This window comes from Polypterus senegalus, chromosome 4 (genome assembly GCF_016835505.1).
Source record: "Polypterus senegalus isolate Bchr_013 chromosome 4, ASM1683550v1, whole genome shotgun sequence".
NCBI lineage: Eukaryota > Metazoa > Chordata > Cladistia > Polypteriformes > Polypteridae > Polypterus > Polypterus senegalus.
Genome location: NC_053157.1, coordinates 43548741 through 43565536, shown reverse-complemented (window position 1 = coordinate 43565536; position 16796 = coordinate 43548741). Strand labels below are relative to the sequence as shown.

The 16796-nt window shown below is 33.3% G+C and overlaps 1 protein-coding gene across 3 annotated transcripts in view; it reads right to left on the bottom strand.

The window, feature by feature from the left end:
• vps13a (vacuolar protein sorting 13 homolog A) overlaps positions 1 to 16796 on the bottom strand; it is a 268114-nt gene that overhangs the window by 15233 nt on the left and 236085 nt on the right. For all 3 annotated transcript variants that reach the window (XM_039750560.1, XM_039750562.1, XM_039750561.1), the window contains exons 60-68: positions 15787 to 15900; positions 10786 to 10931; positions 10433 to 10514; positions 10195 to 10308; positions 8328 to 8403; positions 8021 to 8184; positions 6964 to 7009; positions 1890 to 2013; positions 1448 to 1562 (exon numbers count right to left, since the gene is read on the bottom strand). In XM_039750560.1, the coding sequence (XP_039606494.1) occupies positions 1448 to 1562; positions 1890 to 2013; positions 6964 to 7009; positions 8021 to 8184; positions 8328 to 8403; positions 10195 to 10308; positions 10433 to 10514; positions 10786 to 10931; positions 15787 to 15900 (981 nt within the window). The remainder of the gene's footprint in view (positions 1 to 1447; positions 1563 to 1889; positions 2014 to 6963; positions 7010 to 8020; positions 8185 to 8327; positions 8404 to 10194; positions 10309 to 10432; positions 10515 to 10785; positions 10932 to 15786; positions 15901 to 16796) is intronic.

Below are 16796 nucleotides of genomic sequence, written 5' to 3'. Positions count from 1 at the left end.
CCGTTGTTTTCTCTTGCATTTGTGTTTGTTCCCATGATGGTGCAGTCAATAATTAATTGTCTACATATGGAACTATGAAAAGCTATCTACTATACATCCCAGGCATTGTGAGAATAAAAACACCTAGGTTTCAGGTACAGAAATATAGTCTATATTACTTTTTTGAATCAGATTGTGATCCTATAAATTTAAATAACTGAGGATTAGAATTATCTTAATTTTTTTAGTGACAGAAAATATCTTGGGAAAATACATTGCTGTTTGGTTTACATGAGTTAAGGCCTGAATTTCCAGCAGGCAGTTTACCTCATTCAGTATGGTTACTTTATGTATCCAGTTTGTAATTGTAATAGACCAATGCTATCAGGAAAATATGCTAACCTTGTGGTGAGATTATGCATACCTACTTGTCAGCTGATAGAAATTTTCACTTGTCTGAAGTATATTACATTTTTGGTTAGAGTAATGCAGACATTGTTTCCATCATGGGCAGGACTACAACAGAGATGTGTTGGTTTGTTCATGCAGAGTGTGAAAGATTACCTGTAGAACGTCTCAGAGCTACAAGATTATGCTGTGTTAGATATGGCATGAATCTTCTGCTTTATGGTTCCTACGCCAAGCACATATATTTATCTGAGGCCAAAAACAGGCATTTGATCTAAGTTGTGCACACAAACTTTTTTGTGAGACTATTTGAACACAATAAATAGTTAAAAGGCTTGCCAGACAAATTTTTCCATTCCTTTTGCAAATGTCTAGAGACAACTAAATTATTTTTCTACTTCCATGCATATGTCAATAGTCATTCATCAGTTCATTAGCAAAGTCAATGATTCTTAAAGCAGGATGTTCTCTTAAGTCAGGCTATGAAATATGCATTATGAGGAACAGACCTGGGATTTGGTAATATACCACAAATATATACAGTGTATATATGCTATATGTTGAAGAGGATTATACAATGGATGTCAGCATGCATCACCAAAAAAGTCTGTAAATTCTTTCTCATATGCTGCTAGTTTCTAGAAGCCTAAAAGTGTTGATTAGCTAAAAGCTCAGCCTAAAGATGGTAGGAAACAGCATGCCACATTTCAATGGGCATAGGCAATAGAACATTTCTGTACTATTGTACTATGTACATGTGACAACACTGACATTATGAACTATGATACTGATTATGAATCTACAGTACATGTGAACCAAATGCATATTTAAAGAACCATACAAACCTGAACCATACAAACCTTAACCAAGTACATACAGTATAAAAGAGTATTGTGTCATAATACTAAAAAGTAAATTTTGCCAAAAATACCTTACTTTAATTCAAAATGTAGGTGAAATGAGGGACTTGTAGAGACATTAAATTATTCAAGATACACAGTGAGAAAATAAAACTTAATTCTGAAAAATGTTGTTTAAGTTATGTCCACAGTAAACTGACCTGTAACATTTGGCTACCAAAACCTTCTCTTTCTCTGTATGGTCTAATGACTCCATCCTCATGTATGAATCGAGGTGGACGAAGACTTTCGACTTCTTCAGAAGACTCTGTGGCTCTGTACAGAGCAATAAAAAAAAAAAAAAAAAAAAAACCTACATTAACATGGTTGGCGTTTTGAAAACAGGACTACATAAAGCTAGAAGTTATTATCCTCTTTTATTAATATACCTGCCTGTGTATATAATCTTGAATAAAAACAAAACTGAATGTATTTTCAAGTCTGTACTTACCTGACATACTAAAAATTGACATTATGACAATATTTGACAATATTTGACAATATTTGATAGACACCACAATTTGAAACAAAGTGCATTTTTTTTCTGAAAAACTGAAAAGCAACACTAGCATTTTTCAAAAAAAATAATCAGCAAAATAATACCTCTTAATTCCTTGAAATGTACTGCTTGCCATATCAATAATGCCACCTGCAGGACGAGCAACAGCACCCACAAGGCCCTTACCAACTCCTTTAAAGAAGCCAGTGGCTCCTTCTTTTTGAGCCCCTAAACGCAAAAAATAAAGACAACTTAATTTCATCTCATCTTCTCAACCCATTTTCCTGGTGGGGGTTGCGACTACCTCAATTTCTTTTGTGGACAATAAAATTAGCACATAACAGTAAGACAAATGAATGTACTAATATTTATCTTGCACTTGAATAAATTATCATAAGTAACCAGTATTTCAACAAAAATAAGCTAAATAATAATTAAATTAAAATGTGGAGCTTAACTGGGACTTCTAAATGTAACAGGCATGATCAAAAAAGTAGCATGTCAGTGCTACCACAGTTCAGTCTGATTCTACTCTCATTTACAAGTGTTGAGTCTGCACCAAGAAGCTGTTTCCTTCCTGCACTTGTATAGCACATATTGCCGATACAAACTTTGAAAATGAAGAAGTCAGGGAAGTGAATTTGACTCTAGGGCCTACCCAGTAGTTTAGATTCAGATAACTGTACTTCAGTGAATATATACCAAAACGCATTGCTTTTCTGAGACCTGATTGATTTCCCAGAATTTAAGTAAACATTTTAGACAGAATGTCATGTGGGCTTGTCTTTTCACTGAAACAGTGCACATTTTCTCTGGTCATTCATCTGTAGCAAAATTAACCCTTTTTAACAATTTCACCTTGAACTGCAAACTACCTCAGCCCCTTGAAGAGTGGTTATGGAAGTGAAGTTAACAGTTGTTCTCTTGTGTGCACTTGTTATAAAATAACAGTTGCCTAGACAATAAATAAAAATTCCAGTTTGTAATTTATTAGGCTTTGTAACAATGGTATTCAAACTAAAACAACTTGAATCACTTCACATAAATAATAAAGCAAACTTCTACTGTAAAAGCTAAACTTCACCATCTTTTTCTGTGTGTAGTTCAACACTAATTTCATAGTATATGATTCTAAAACTCAAGCCAATAAAAACTTTTTTTGTTTTTAAAAAGATATCTACACTGATGTGCGGTGTTTTTTTTAACATTTTATTGAATTTATTAAAATCAAATAATATTTCATACAAGCAAGTCACATTTTACAAAACGAGGTTTGAATCAAATCAGCCCCCACCTATGAGAAAGAGGGCTAGGCCAACAGAGTAAAACTTTAATAGCAGGAAAAATAAGTAAATAAAAAATTAAAATAAATAAATAGAATAAAAAAGGGAAGAGAATCCACTTCCTTAATTTAAATGCTTATTCTAAAATGTTACTGATTAGATCCTTCCAGGTTTTAAAAAAGTTTTACACAGATCCTATAAGCGAGAATTTGATTTATTTACAGTTTCTAATAATATATAACGTAATTTACTCACTGATTTAAAAGAGGGTGAGTTAAGATTCTTCCAGTTGAGCAAGATAAGTTTATGTGCCAATAGTGAAGTAAAGGCAATTACAGCTTGTTTGTCTTTCTTCACTTCACTGGGAGTACACCAAACACAACTGTTAGTGGATTAGGAGAGATTGTGACTCCAAGGCTGTCTGAAAGGCATTTAAAGATTTTGGTCCAAAATGTTGTTAATTTAGTGCACACCAAAAACATATGGCCCAATGAGGCTGGAGCTTGACTGCAACGTTTGCAGGTTGGGTCTTGCCCTGGAAACATTTTGGACAATTTTAAACAAGACAGATGTGCTTGAAAGATGATTTTAAATGGAATAATTATATGCTTGGCACATATGGAGCTAGAGTGAATTCTGTACACTGCTACCTTCCACTCCTTTTCTGAAATGTTGAGTGAGAGATCCTTTTCCCACTGTACTCTTAGATCTTTGAAAGGGAGGGACTTTAAAATGTTTTTATATATTACAGAAATTACTGTCCTCAAGACTGATCAATATTTTTTCTGAAATAGAGGTAGGTGGGAGGCGAGGAAAACTGGCCAGGTTTTGTTTAGCAAAGTTTCTAATTTGGAGGTAGTGAAAGAAATGAGCTTCTGGAAAGTTAAATTTGGAGTGTAATTAATTGTAGGATGCGAAAACGTCTATGTAGAGATCTCCAAGTGATTTAATCCTGAATGTTTCCAGGCATTAAAAACTGCGTAGCCTTGAGAGGGTGGAAAAAGGTGGTTATCATGCAGAGGGGACACAGTTAAAAGCTTCTCTGTCTTCAAGTACATCCTATATTGGTTCCATATTCTGAGTAAATGAAGTACAACTGGTTTGTTAGTATATTGGTGATAACTTGTGTTTATTGGGGTATAAAGCAAGGAATATAAAGAAGTACTACAGGATTTTATTTCTATTGTGGACCAAGCCTGTGTATGTTCATCTGTTTGTGTCAATGTCCAGGTTTTTATAGCTTGTATATTTGCCATCCAGTGGTATTTTATGTGTGATGTGACATATTCGGTCAGGATTTAAACAATAACATTTCATTTTCTTGGCTATTTTTGTTTTATTTATTCATTGGTTCCACTTATCTTTGGTACTGCCCTATCATTGCTCTAACTGTGTGTGTCACTATGTGAATGACACATGTCATTTTATCATTTTATTTCATTTATATAAACCTGGGTTTAATGTCATACAATATTTTGGCAAATAAATAAATAAAAGAAGGTTAAATGTAGACTCAACCACCGCTAATTTTGTGAAAATTTGCTTTATTTTGCCTTTATTTAGTTTGCCAGTGTCTAAATAGAATGGTTTGACTAGTGCCTGTTTGACAGCTATCTGCCACTCTGTTAAAATCCTTGAATCAATCTCATTATTGTAGAATGAACTGGACCTGATGTAAATTACAACCATAAAAAATTAGACACTTGGAAATGCAAAGGCCTGTCTTCAATTAATTAAATCTCTAAGCAAAATTATCTAACCTGGAAGCTACAGTTTAACAACTGGCTGTCAATCAGAGGAGGAATGCCAATTACTACTTGATCTCAGTTAGGAAAGAGTTATCAAATAAAATGGTCATTATGTAGGATATTCATTGGATTGGTGACCATAATATTTAACAAAGAATACAAAGATTCCAAAGGAACTGGGAAAGACAGCAATTAGTTTGATAAAAACAGACAAAGCAAGAGGGACTGTACTTTTACTGTTGAGGAGCTGGGCATATCTGAAACGTGTTTTGAATACAGCATAGCAAGCTCACCTGAAGACACTGCTTTCAACCCTAAAATAACAAATGCCTGTCCCTGCCAGTCTTTTTGAATAATAAATTACATACCAAGGCTTTTGTGGACACATGGCTACAGAAAACTATTAGTACAAAATTTGCTTCACTGCCGACAAAACAGTGATGGAGGGGAATTGGTTCAGGTTTACAATATTACTAACTCATTCTACAATCCAAAATTTAAAATGGCATGCTTATACACTGAAATCATAGGGAAAGAACTGTTTTGTTAACCTATATCACAAAAATTCAAAGACTACATCAAAGTCATATCTGTTGCTCAGTTTCTCATAGATTTGGTCACCTTTCAGATCTCAAAGATGTTTAGTACAAAAATGTGTACCTTATCTGGGTTCTGTGTGTGCATGTAAACACACCCTTTGCGAATATGATTTTTCTAAACAAATCTTATTGGTGCAATACCCACAGGGTGGCCTTTTTTCACATTCCACTAGTTTAATTACCATAATTTGCACCCACCCACAAATACACAAAAAACCCAAGAACAATTTAATTTGTTCCATATATTTTGGCCCCAAAAACATTGGCCATTGAACACTTTTGAACTCATGATAATACAGCTAAAGTGGAGATGGTAATGGGAAACTATTTTTATGTCAGGATCTTCTTTAACACTAGAATTACCAGAACCTACGAAAAAATTTGTAGATCTGTCCCACCTTAAAACGCTTCGCATATCTCCGTCAGCATCTTTTGTCTTCTAAATGTGTGGATAAGCAGCAAACAGCCTATTATCACATACCCCCACCCCGCACAGTTGTCTCAGCTCAAGTGTGTTTACCTGCATGTCAGTTGCTTAGAATTGTATAGAGTAAGAAGTCAAGCAAAATGGCACCTTTTATAAATACTATATCGTTATTTGGAACACTTGCATTTCATGAGTGTTCAGTGTCTACAGCAATCTATGTACAGTAAATACATCGTTAAAACAGAAACGTTTTTCATGTTTGGTAACAATTGACAAAATGTATACATGAAGTATATAATGTGTGAAGCCTGAATTCCAAATATCAAAGAAACACTTTCACAAAAGGTACAAATATAACAGAACAAATGTACTTTTATTCAAAAAAATAACTGCAGAAAAACAACCCACATTTACCTGCGACATTGACATGCATCCGCTATGAAAGCTTCAGTGGCGCAAGGGTGTCAGCTCTTGACTGGTAATCAAAGCTTCACGGGTTCAATCCCGGACGAGTCCGTTTTGAGAACTGAGCTGCTCGTATTCTTACTATTTTAGGATAAAAACTTACATTTGATTCCAGTCTGTAACAGCCAGTGTAATTTATGATACTTCTAAAGGTTAGCTTTGTTTTTTTTTTTATTCTGTCCACCCTGGCCATTGGACCTTACACTTTTTCTATGTCAATTAATGTTGACTTATTTTATTTTCTTACTGTGTCTTTTATTTTTCTATTCTTCATTATGTAAAGCACTTTGAACTACTTTTTGTATAAAAATGTGCTATAAAAATAAATGTTGTTGTAGTATTTATAAAAGGTGTCATTTTGCTTAAATTTATACAACTCTAAGCAACTGACACGCAGGACAGACTTGAGTTGAGACAACTGTGCGGGGTGGGGGCATATGATAATAGGCTGCTTGCAGTTTGCTGCTTATCCACACATTTAGAAGACAAAAGACGCTGACGGAGAGGTGCGAAGCGTTTTAAGGTGGGACGGATCTACGAGTTTTTTCGTAGGCTCTGGTAATTCTAGTGTTAATGTACTTAACATGCATGTCAAAAGTAAGCAAGATGTCTATTTAGTATTTGTTTCTGACAGAACATAATATGTATTAACATACCTTTAATAGGCTTCGTAACGATTCCTGTAATTCCACTAACAAAACCCTGAAAAGAAGCACATATAAAAATGCTGCTTTAGCTTTACGCTTGATGGAAATTTCTATAGGATCTTGACTAGTACATTTATTTGTTTCCAGAGTTCAGACTATGAACACAAGTACTATAATCTGTACTTCCCTGTATGATTACAATTTTATCAATAGATATATTACATGTTATATTATGTTACAATAAACATATATTAAGTAAGTCAAGTATCATAGATTATCAATAGTTAATTTAAAATACAGTACTAAAACAATATCTCTCAATTTTCGCATAATGACCATTAAAAATAATCCAATAGTAAATTGTCTATGAGCAGTAGACCACAATTGTTTATCAACAGCCACTGACTGCTCCAAGTAGACTAGCCAGCTAACACCAAAATATAAAACTTAAGTTCAACTGGGATTTGTCTCCTAATTCAATTTTTTACATGTTATAGGTTCACTACTAACATTCAAACAACTAAAATAAATCTTTGTCTTTGATGATAAATGAGCAGTTCCTGCATGAGGACAATATTAACTATACAAATTAAATTGTGCAATCTTTTAGAAATAAAGAAGCTGAAACAACTTCAGTGTTTCATATTCTCATCATGGTGATATGGGTTTTCATCACACACTGGAAGTAGGGTTTAATCATATGAAGCTATTATAACAAATGCACAAGATATAAAGGTTACCTAAGAAAATATAAGGCTTTTCCAAGCAATCAGTGTGTTTTAAAGATGGAAATAATCAAGTACATGCAAAAAAGTATGGAGTACTGGAGTATTTATACTTGCTTTTTCAACTTAATTGTTTTATGTTATATTCTTGATCAGCTCTAAAGCCTAAGCAAAAATATTATTAACCATGACTATGGCAATTTATGCCAATTACAGCAGAGCATTATGATCTAATGACTACTTCCAATTTGTATTTCTTATGGAAGAGCATTGAGCTAATAACTAAAGCAAGATTCAGATTTATCAGTTCTCACTTTAATATACCGTACAGTTTTACTTACTGACACTAAGCCTTTTCCACCCCTTGTAATGCCTTCTCTAAGACCACTTGGCTGTCTATTCATTTCTTCCCTTCTTTTCTGTTGATAATCTTCATCCATTGTTATAGCAGCTACTCCCTTTGCCATAGCACCAGTAATTCTGGAAGCTGCTCCTGCTATACCACCTGAAAAATGGGGCACATAGTTAAGAAATACTGTATACAAATGAAAATTCTGATAAATTGTAACTTTTATATTTACACATGGATATTTTGGGAATTATTTTCTTTCATTTATATGAACAGCTGTTGATTACAACAATACCTACCAACAGCCCCTCCAACTAGGGCTTTCACTCCAAGTGCCATGCCTTCAACAAATTCCTCTGGACCTTGAATGGCTCCCTATAGGATATATAAAAATATGCATTACTTTCTTTACACCTTTCAATATACTCCTCTGATGTCAATAAATACATGAAAACAAATATGTTGAAACATTTTTAAGTTACAAAATGTTCCAATGAACATACAATTGCAAAAAAAGAATGCGTGTTTTTGACTACATTGTACAAAAACTTTAATATGCAATAAGATTATCTAGAGAATAGGTTGACTTTTTATAATAAAATTAAAGCATTACACAGATAGATGCTTGTGTGAAGAGTAAAGAGACTATATTTCACTTAGTATCAAACCACCAGTTTAAACAAAAGAGTCAACTGCCTTTGATTACAGAGACTGTGAATATGCAAATTGGCTGAGATATAAACTTGACTTCTTAAAACACTACAGAAAATAATCTGGAACATTTAAGCATTTCCATTTTTTCAGAGATATATAATATACATATTATATGTCTTGTTTAGTTATTGTAATGCCCTCTGAACAGATGACACTGAAGTGTGTAGTCTTTTGTTTTCACCATAACAACCAAAACCAGTTGAAGAACTTTACACCTCCATCAGGTATAATGATACAGGTGCCATTAAGATGCTGTGTCGGAAACCTAAGAGTACTGAAGCAATGTAAGGAGGTCTGAGGCAAAATTCTTCCAGTACCATTCAAAAGACTGATAAGCTCATACAGAAAACATTTACTTCAAGTAATGAATAATAATAAAGTGGATTCTAAAAGCTACCAAATCAAAGATGCAATGACTTTTGGACACGCGGCTTTAGTGTGGTGGCCTATTTTTGTTGAGCAAATAATGAGAATTTTAATAAAGTATGTGTTATTTGTCACAGATATTTGTTTTTTTTTTTAAACTAAATGTGGGCTAGATGATTTTTATCAACATTACATTATGATATATAAAACTACAGAAAAAAAACATATCAGTTTACAATGAAAATACACTTTGGGACAAGATGTATAAACATAATTTGTAATCAAAAACGTTCTGAAACTTTTAAATAGTCAGAGTTCTTTTGCAAATCAGTGTATAATATGCCAGGTGTATAACAAAGTAGTGTGGTTCTACATCAATGGTTATATGTTAATAGTTAATTATTTACTACAGAAAATAATGATATCCTTTAAACAAAATACAATTCCTAGAATACATATAAAATAGATGTATGCTCAAATTAGGAATGTTGTATATTCAGCCTGGCTAATGCTGGAAATCAGAGGCAGGAACAAACACATTGATAAAAACAAAAAGGAAAAATATTAATGTCTGAACAATACTGTACTCCTACTGATAGAAAAACATTGTGCATGAAATTCAATAATACAGTGCATGAAATTCAATAATACAATGTCTTTTACAAATTAAGGAGTCTTTACAAGCAGAAAGAAACATGTATTTTAGTAGAAAAGAGTTTAGTAAGCCGAGTGCCACTTTCCAGTAAAACATGGAACAGCAAACTGCCTATGCCAAGATTAAATGTGACCTTCTAACATGATTATTTTGGTAACCTATAACTGCTAACACAACAACACAACATAATTAATTATTTCTTTTTCTAGTAATTTTCAAATATCATAATTCTTCCCTATTGACTGTGCTGCTACAAAAACCGAAAAAGAGTTAAAAATAAATAAACAAAATTCAAAAAGCCGAGCCCCAAATATATTTTCTGGGGTTAATACTGATATTATTATTATTATATTGTTTTACAATATTTATAAAGAATAACATTTAAAAACAAACATTAAAATATACTTAAAAGTTGAAAAGTATAATCTAACCTGGTAGGGTTCATAAAAGAAGGCTTCTACTCCTTCAGATAAACCTCTTATTAATCCAAAGGGATTTCCCAAGACATCCAGTCCAAGCACTAAGACATACATTTGCTTTATGGCCTGAACAGAAGATTAAAAAGAGCTTTAAAAAAAAAAATCTGTTTGCACATGCATACACAAAGATGCCAAAATGACAAATAATAAAATAAAGTTCATGCGGTACACATCAAATTTAAACACATACCTGTTTAGAGTAATGTCTAATTACTTCCCACTGAAGCTGCTGAGTTGTGCAGAACTGGTATGTCAATTCAAAGAAACCCAGCCTTAGATAGGAAAAATATTGCAAAATGGTTGCAATGATTTTCAGGTAACATAACATTCTTACCTTGATTAGTCATATTCAAAGTCTTGGGGAGTATTCTAATATATACTAATTTTACTAGACACTAGACAAAATAGAATTATTAAAGGGTCATTTTTTCAGACTATGTTGTCCATTTTTAATCACAGTTTTTATTTCATTTTGTCATATTTAGAAACATGCCTTTATTAGGAAATACACTAATGAACTAATGATAAAGTTGCTGTACATACTTGAAAATTACATCTTGAACATCTGTCAATGTTGCACCGATACTTTTGAGCAGCAGATTCAAAGACTGAACAGGAATAAATTCAGTATCTCGTTTTTCTCTATTTCCATCCTCTCCTCCAGTGCTTAAAGAAAAGCTTAAATGTAACTGTAAGAAAATAAGAAAAAAATAGCAAGATTGAAAAAAAGGTAATGAATGTTGACTCTAAACTGTATGGTGCGTCTTATTAAATAATTTTCAGGTCACTTTCATAGCTCAGTTTTTACAGTTGTCTAAAACGCATGCATTTATAGCCTTGTGATGATTGAAAGGGACATTTCAAAACAAAGCATAAAAATCTATTTTAAAAGCTGTCAATTATTTCCTGAATCCACCTGTAATTTTTTTTAAATACAGCAGTGATGGTTATACTTTGTTTTATTAATTAGGTAATATAAAGTCTTATCTGACTATAACTGTTGGCTTGCTGATATCCAGGGTCTGGTATAAAATGACATTAGACTAACAGCTACAAAAAGGTTTTATTTCACAAAAACATGAGGTTTAAAGTTTAGAAAGAAAACGCAACAGCAAATGTATAAAACAACTAGGACCTATATTCCCCCCATAAGCTTAGCTTAATATGTGTCAGGCATGGTTTATCACCCCTGGATGATGGCCTGTTGGTTTTTTTCCACTCCATTATTATCAAACACTACCTTTTTTTCTTATTGACTGTTTCCCTGTCAGTTAATTCAACTCTCTATTCTTTAAGTACAAGAAGTGTGGTCATCTCGATGCTGAGAAATTAGTTCACGCGTTTGTTTTCAGTCGACTAGATTACTGTAACGCACTCCTCTCAGGACTACCCAAAAAAGACATAAATCGTTTGCAACGAGTGCAGAATGCAGCTGCTAGAATCCTAACTAGGAAAAGAAAATCTGAACACATTTCTCCAGTTTTAATGTCACTACACTGGTTACCTGTGTCATTCAGGATTGACTTTAAAATTCTGCTTATGGTTTATAAAGCCTTAAATAATCTCGCCCCATTGTATATATCAGAATGTCTGACACCTTATATTCCAAATCATAACCTCAGATCCTCAAATGAGTGTCTCCTTAGAATTCCAAGAACAAAACTTAAAAGAAGTGGTGAGGCGGCCTTCTGCTGCTATGCACCTAAAATCTGGAATAGCCTGCCAATAGGAATTCGCCAGGCTGATACAGTAGAGCAGTTTAAAACACTGCTGAAAACATATTACTTTAACATGGCCTTTCTATAACTTCAATTTAACTTAATCCTGATACTCTATATGTTCAATTCATCATAATAACTATTCATGGTGGCTCTAAAATCCGTACTGACCCCTACTCTCTTTTCTGTTTCTTTTTCCGGTTTCTTTGTGGTGGTGGCCTGCGCCACCTCCACCTACTCAAAGCTTCATGATGCTCCAACAATGATGGATGGATTAAAAGGCAGAAAAGTCTACGTGACCATCTTCATCAAGCCCTTCCTTGAGAACCCTAAATCCAAAGAGGACTGTTTCATTTATGTTAGGTAGAATGCCCAGAGGGGACTGGGCGGTCTCATGGTCTGGAATCCCTACAGATTTTATTTTTTCTCCAGTTGTCTGGAGTTTTTTTGTTTTTTCTGTCCCCCCTGGCCATTGAACCTTACTCTTATTCGATGCTAATTAATGTTGATTTATTTTGTTTTCTTATTGTGTCTTTTATTTTTCTATTCTTTATTATGTAAAGCACTTTGAGCTACTGCTTGCATGAAAATGTGCTATATAAATGAATGTTGTTGTTGTATTTACATTCCATATTTATTTTCCAAATCATGGTCAGTGGGTGTACCAGAATGTCACTGGTTTTCTACACTTTTTTTCCCACTAAGTTACCATTTGAAAACCCAAACACCCAGAAATGATCACTCCTTCTCTAGCCTATAGCGTTTCTCCTCTACTGTGGTTCTATTTCCTTCTAAGATCCCATAAACATATCCTTTGCATTCTGAATACATGTTAGGAGTGTGGTAACACAAAGCAATATCCTGATTTACTTTTTCTTCTAATGTACTTAAATATAAGCATGTCTTGTGAGTTTCTGAATTTACAAAAATGTTCAAATAAATGTTCTTCTTGTTTTCCTGGCTTTGTCAAACTGACAAAATTATGACAAATTACAAGTGGTAAATGCAAATTATTCAGGATAGTTGCCTATTTAGTTTACTTGCTAATATCATTGATCGTGATTTGCGATCTGGTTGAAACTAGCAATATGTTATAGTTATATATTATTGTGGCTATTTGATTATTTGCTAAATTCTTGTTCATGTTAGTTCTTTCTTTTATTTTTTTATTTGTTTGAACTCACTCATAAGTAATTAAGTCACTAATATCCAAGAGAGGCGAATTTCTTTTTGTGGCCTGATCATTCTGAAATCAATTCTCACAGCAGCATATATATTACTCAGGAGAGATCAGTTAATTTAGTTGCTTAGTTTACTGGTTGAATAACCCTAGTCATTCAACTATCTTGCTTCTACAAAGTAATTATAAATTACGTGAATGATAAATTACGTATGCAATATAAATTCACATACACTGAATGTACAGTATATGATGTAAACTAACCAGTGAAATTTCCTATCTTCCATAAGGGTAGAATTCTAAACTAAGGCTTAAAAGTGTGGCACATATATACATGCTCATGTTGAGATCATTGTGTCCCACCATAGCTGAAAATTACTGTAAATAATAGTGTCTCTCTACACTCAACAGCTCAGGCTGTCTCAATTAACAAGTTGCTCTTTGGATTCAAATCTGATGATGGGGAGGCCATTGGTTAAATTCACATTCATGTTACTCAATAATTACTCAAGATTGTTGATGGTTATATTTTCTTAGCCTTGTTGTAAGATGCATAAACACTCTGCAAAATAAACAAATAAAAAATCTATCTGATGACTGCTGTCATGTCCTGTTGGAATTGAAATGTTTCCAAAATAAAAAAGGGGGACACACACGTTCCGAATCATTTACAATACCACAAGTAGCTTGTATTGCTGACACATCACAGAAAAAATCCTTATGAACTTATGAAGTTTTCATATTTATACTTCTTCTTCACCTACTAGAGTGAATCCATGAAAACTAGAGTTCAGCAGATGAAACAATGGTTTTCCATTGCTACAAGGTACATGCTTTTGCTGTCCTTAGTAAATTTTCAGTTAGCTTTACTGACTCGTGGGAAGGTGATGATGACACGACCTTAAACACCACTGTTGAAGTTAGGTGTTAGTTTATCAAATCTTGCTTGTTTTATTTGTGCTATCAGCCTCCATATTAGCCACTTTTATCAATGGTTTAATTCTGACCAAAAAACCTCCGTTAATTGGATATTTTTTGATTGCTGGTCCATTCTTAATATAATTTCAATACTGTTGTGAATAGAGAAAAACAGTTGGATTTCTGTCCCTGATAAAACCCCCAAAATACTAATGCCCTTTATTGCTGTAATTTCACACCCAAATACAACTGGTGTGATACTTGCCCACTTGTTTCAAACAGATTTTCTGCACATGTACTGATGTAACTGAATGTGCAGTCAGTAATTTGAAAAGACTATCTATAGATAATAAAGCATTTACTTAGTGTATTCCAAGTGCATCTGATAATCAACAACCAATTAAAAATGCATTAGTTAGTGTTATGGTTTTATTTTCATAATGAATTAATGTATAAATTCTCATGATTTGGGCTAATTCAGACCACTTCAAAAACTATATAAAACATTGATTCTAATCACACAAACAAGTTCTTTTACTGATTAGTCTAACAATCTGTGGTGAAAAAAAACATAACTTCTGACAGTCCTTTTGTTTTCTATGTGTACTGTCACACAGTACAAAAATGTAACTCATGTAATTGTGGTTAACCATATTTTTTTATTTTTCCAAATAAAAGTTGCAATTAAAATGTCTTTCAATTAATAATATATGAAAATATTTAAAGACTAAGAAAAACAGGACTAAATGAAATTTGTCACAGTCAATGTATGCACAATCTCTGCTATATACAAAGCCAAATATATAAATTTCAGTTCTGGCAGAGCCACAGAAATCACATATTTCTTATTATAATTCTGTAGGTTGAAAACATGCAGGTGTATAAGATGACACTATAGTTGCTATTTAAGATAAGTATCCAAAAGCAAGGTTTCACTTGCTCATACTGCCCAGGGTATCCACTGCCACCTACCTTCAAGGCAGTCCAATAGCAGCATTTGCCTTTGCTTAAGAATACACATATTGCTGCAGAGAAGCTGATAGAAGAATGTTCAGACTCCAGAAAACTTCACTGTAAGACCAGACCTTAGCCATGACAGGGTATAGCCAGGAGGAGTGATGGAAGAAAAGGACACAAGAGATGCCCAGACAGAACAATAAGGACAATGAATTATCCAACCTCTTTCATTCACATGACACAAAAGAGGAACTGGTGGCTCAATAGTCAGTTCACTTTGACAGAGTGGAAAATAAGGAACTCGTCCTGTTATGGGTGTAATTATTTGCGCCCAACAGAGCCCAAGTTTATACATTTAGAAAGGCCAAGGTAACTTGTGGGTATTACTGGAGTCAAAGTCTGGAAAGAAAATTATGCTGATTTTATTCTTCCTGATGCCTAGTAAGACTTTGATTAGGAACTTGTTAAACATGAATGAACAATTAATATAATAATAATAAAAAAAAAAAATCTTTAACAGAAAAAAAAATATTGGCTATTGTGAGTTTTCTTTACTTGTATGTCTGAAAGCTCCAACACGGTTATACAAAGCAGTAATAGAACATGCAAAGAAGAAACCAGACAAGGCTGGGACACTAGTAAAATCGCAGTTTACTTCTTTTCATTATAACAAAGATAAAAAGTAATCTCCCAGACTATACACAGGGTTGCTACAGAGAATTAAAAATTTAAATTGTAAAGAAAGAACTGAAGAAATCATGCTTACACTACCTTGATTGGAGATATATGAAAGTATTCATACAAGCTAACTGGAGAGGTGTCTGTGGAAGAACCCGAGTCCAGCGGCATTTTAAGGTACTCAACATCCTTTTCGAAAAGTTCAACCTAATATAAATAAAAAAATTAGAGGAAAAATTAGTAAAGTGCTCATGAAACTTGCGAATATTAATTTATTAACTAGTTAACTGCAAAAGAATATTACAAAATTATTTAAAATTATTATTCAAGCATCAACAAATGGGGCATCACTGCTTAATGAACAATCTATTTTGTTTTATCTTGCTCAACTGCAAGAATCCTAAACCATCTACCAAAAAAATGGGAAAATGATACCTTAATATACTTAAAATTGGTAAAAAAAAAATTGCATTAGAAGGGTCAGTCCAAAAGTTCTTTACAAACTGGCAGGTTAGTAGTTCTTTACAAACTGGCAGGTTAGTAATGTTAATTAATTAATCAATCAATTATGCATATTGAACTACTGCTAACATTTTCTACATTTCTGATACACAAATACCTCTTGAAGACACATCTCTTTACAAAGCATCTTGATACTGCTTTAGCCTTCTTTTCCTGTACTCTACTCCTGCATACCTGCAGCTACAGTGAAGCAATCATCACTAAGCAACTTTACTGGTGTTTAAATGCTGGTTTTAATGCAGTCTTACTGTAGTTACTGTGGTACTAGACTTAGTGTAGTGCTAAACCTCTAGCACCCAACTCAAGTATTGCTCTCTACTAATTATTAACTTAAATCTTTAAAATTTGTTACTATTGTTAAGATATTCTGTGTTGCATTTTTTTTAACTTACCTTAAGTACAGGTATCTAATAAATAAATAAATAAGTAAACTTGATAAGATTAATTTTTTTACAACAACACAAGAAATGTTATACAAACATCAAAACATCTATATAACTCCATCTCCCATAAAACCCAGTCTGAGGCACCACTGCAACCCATAAGGGCTGCCATCTAGCGTCCCAGGGGAGGTAATGTTC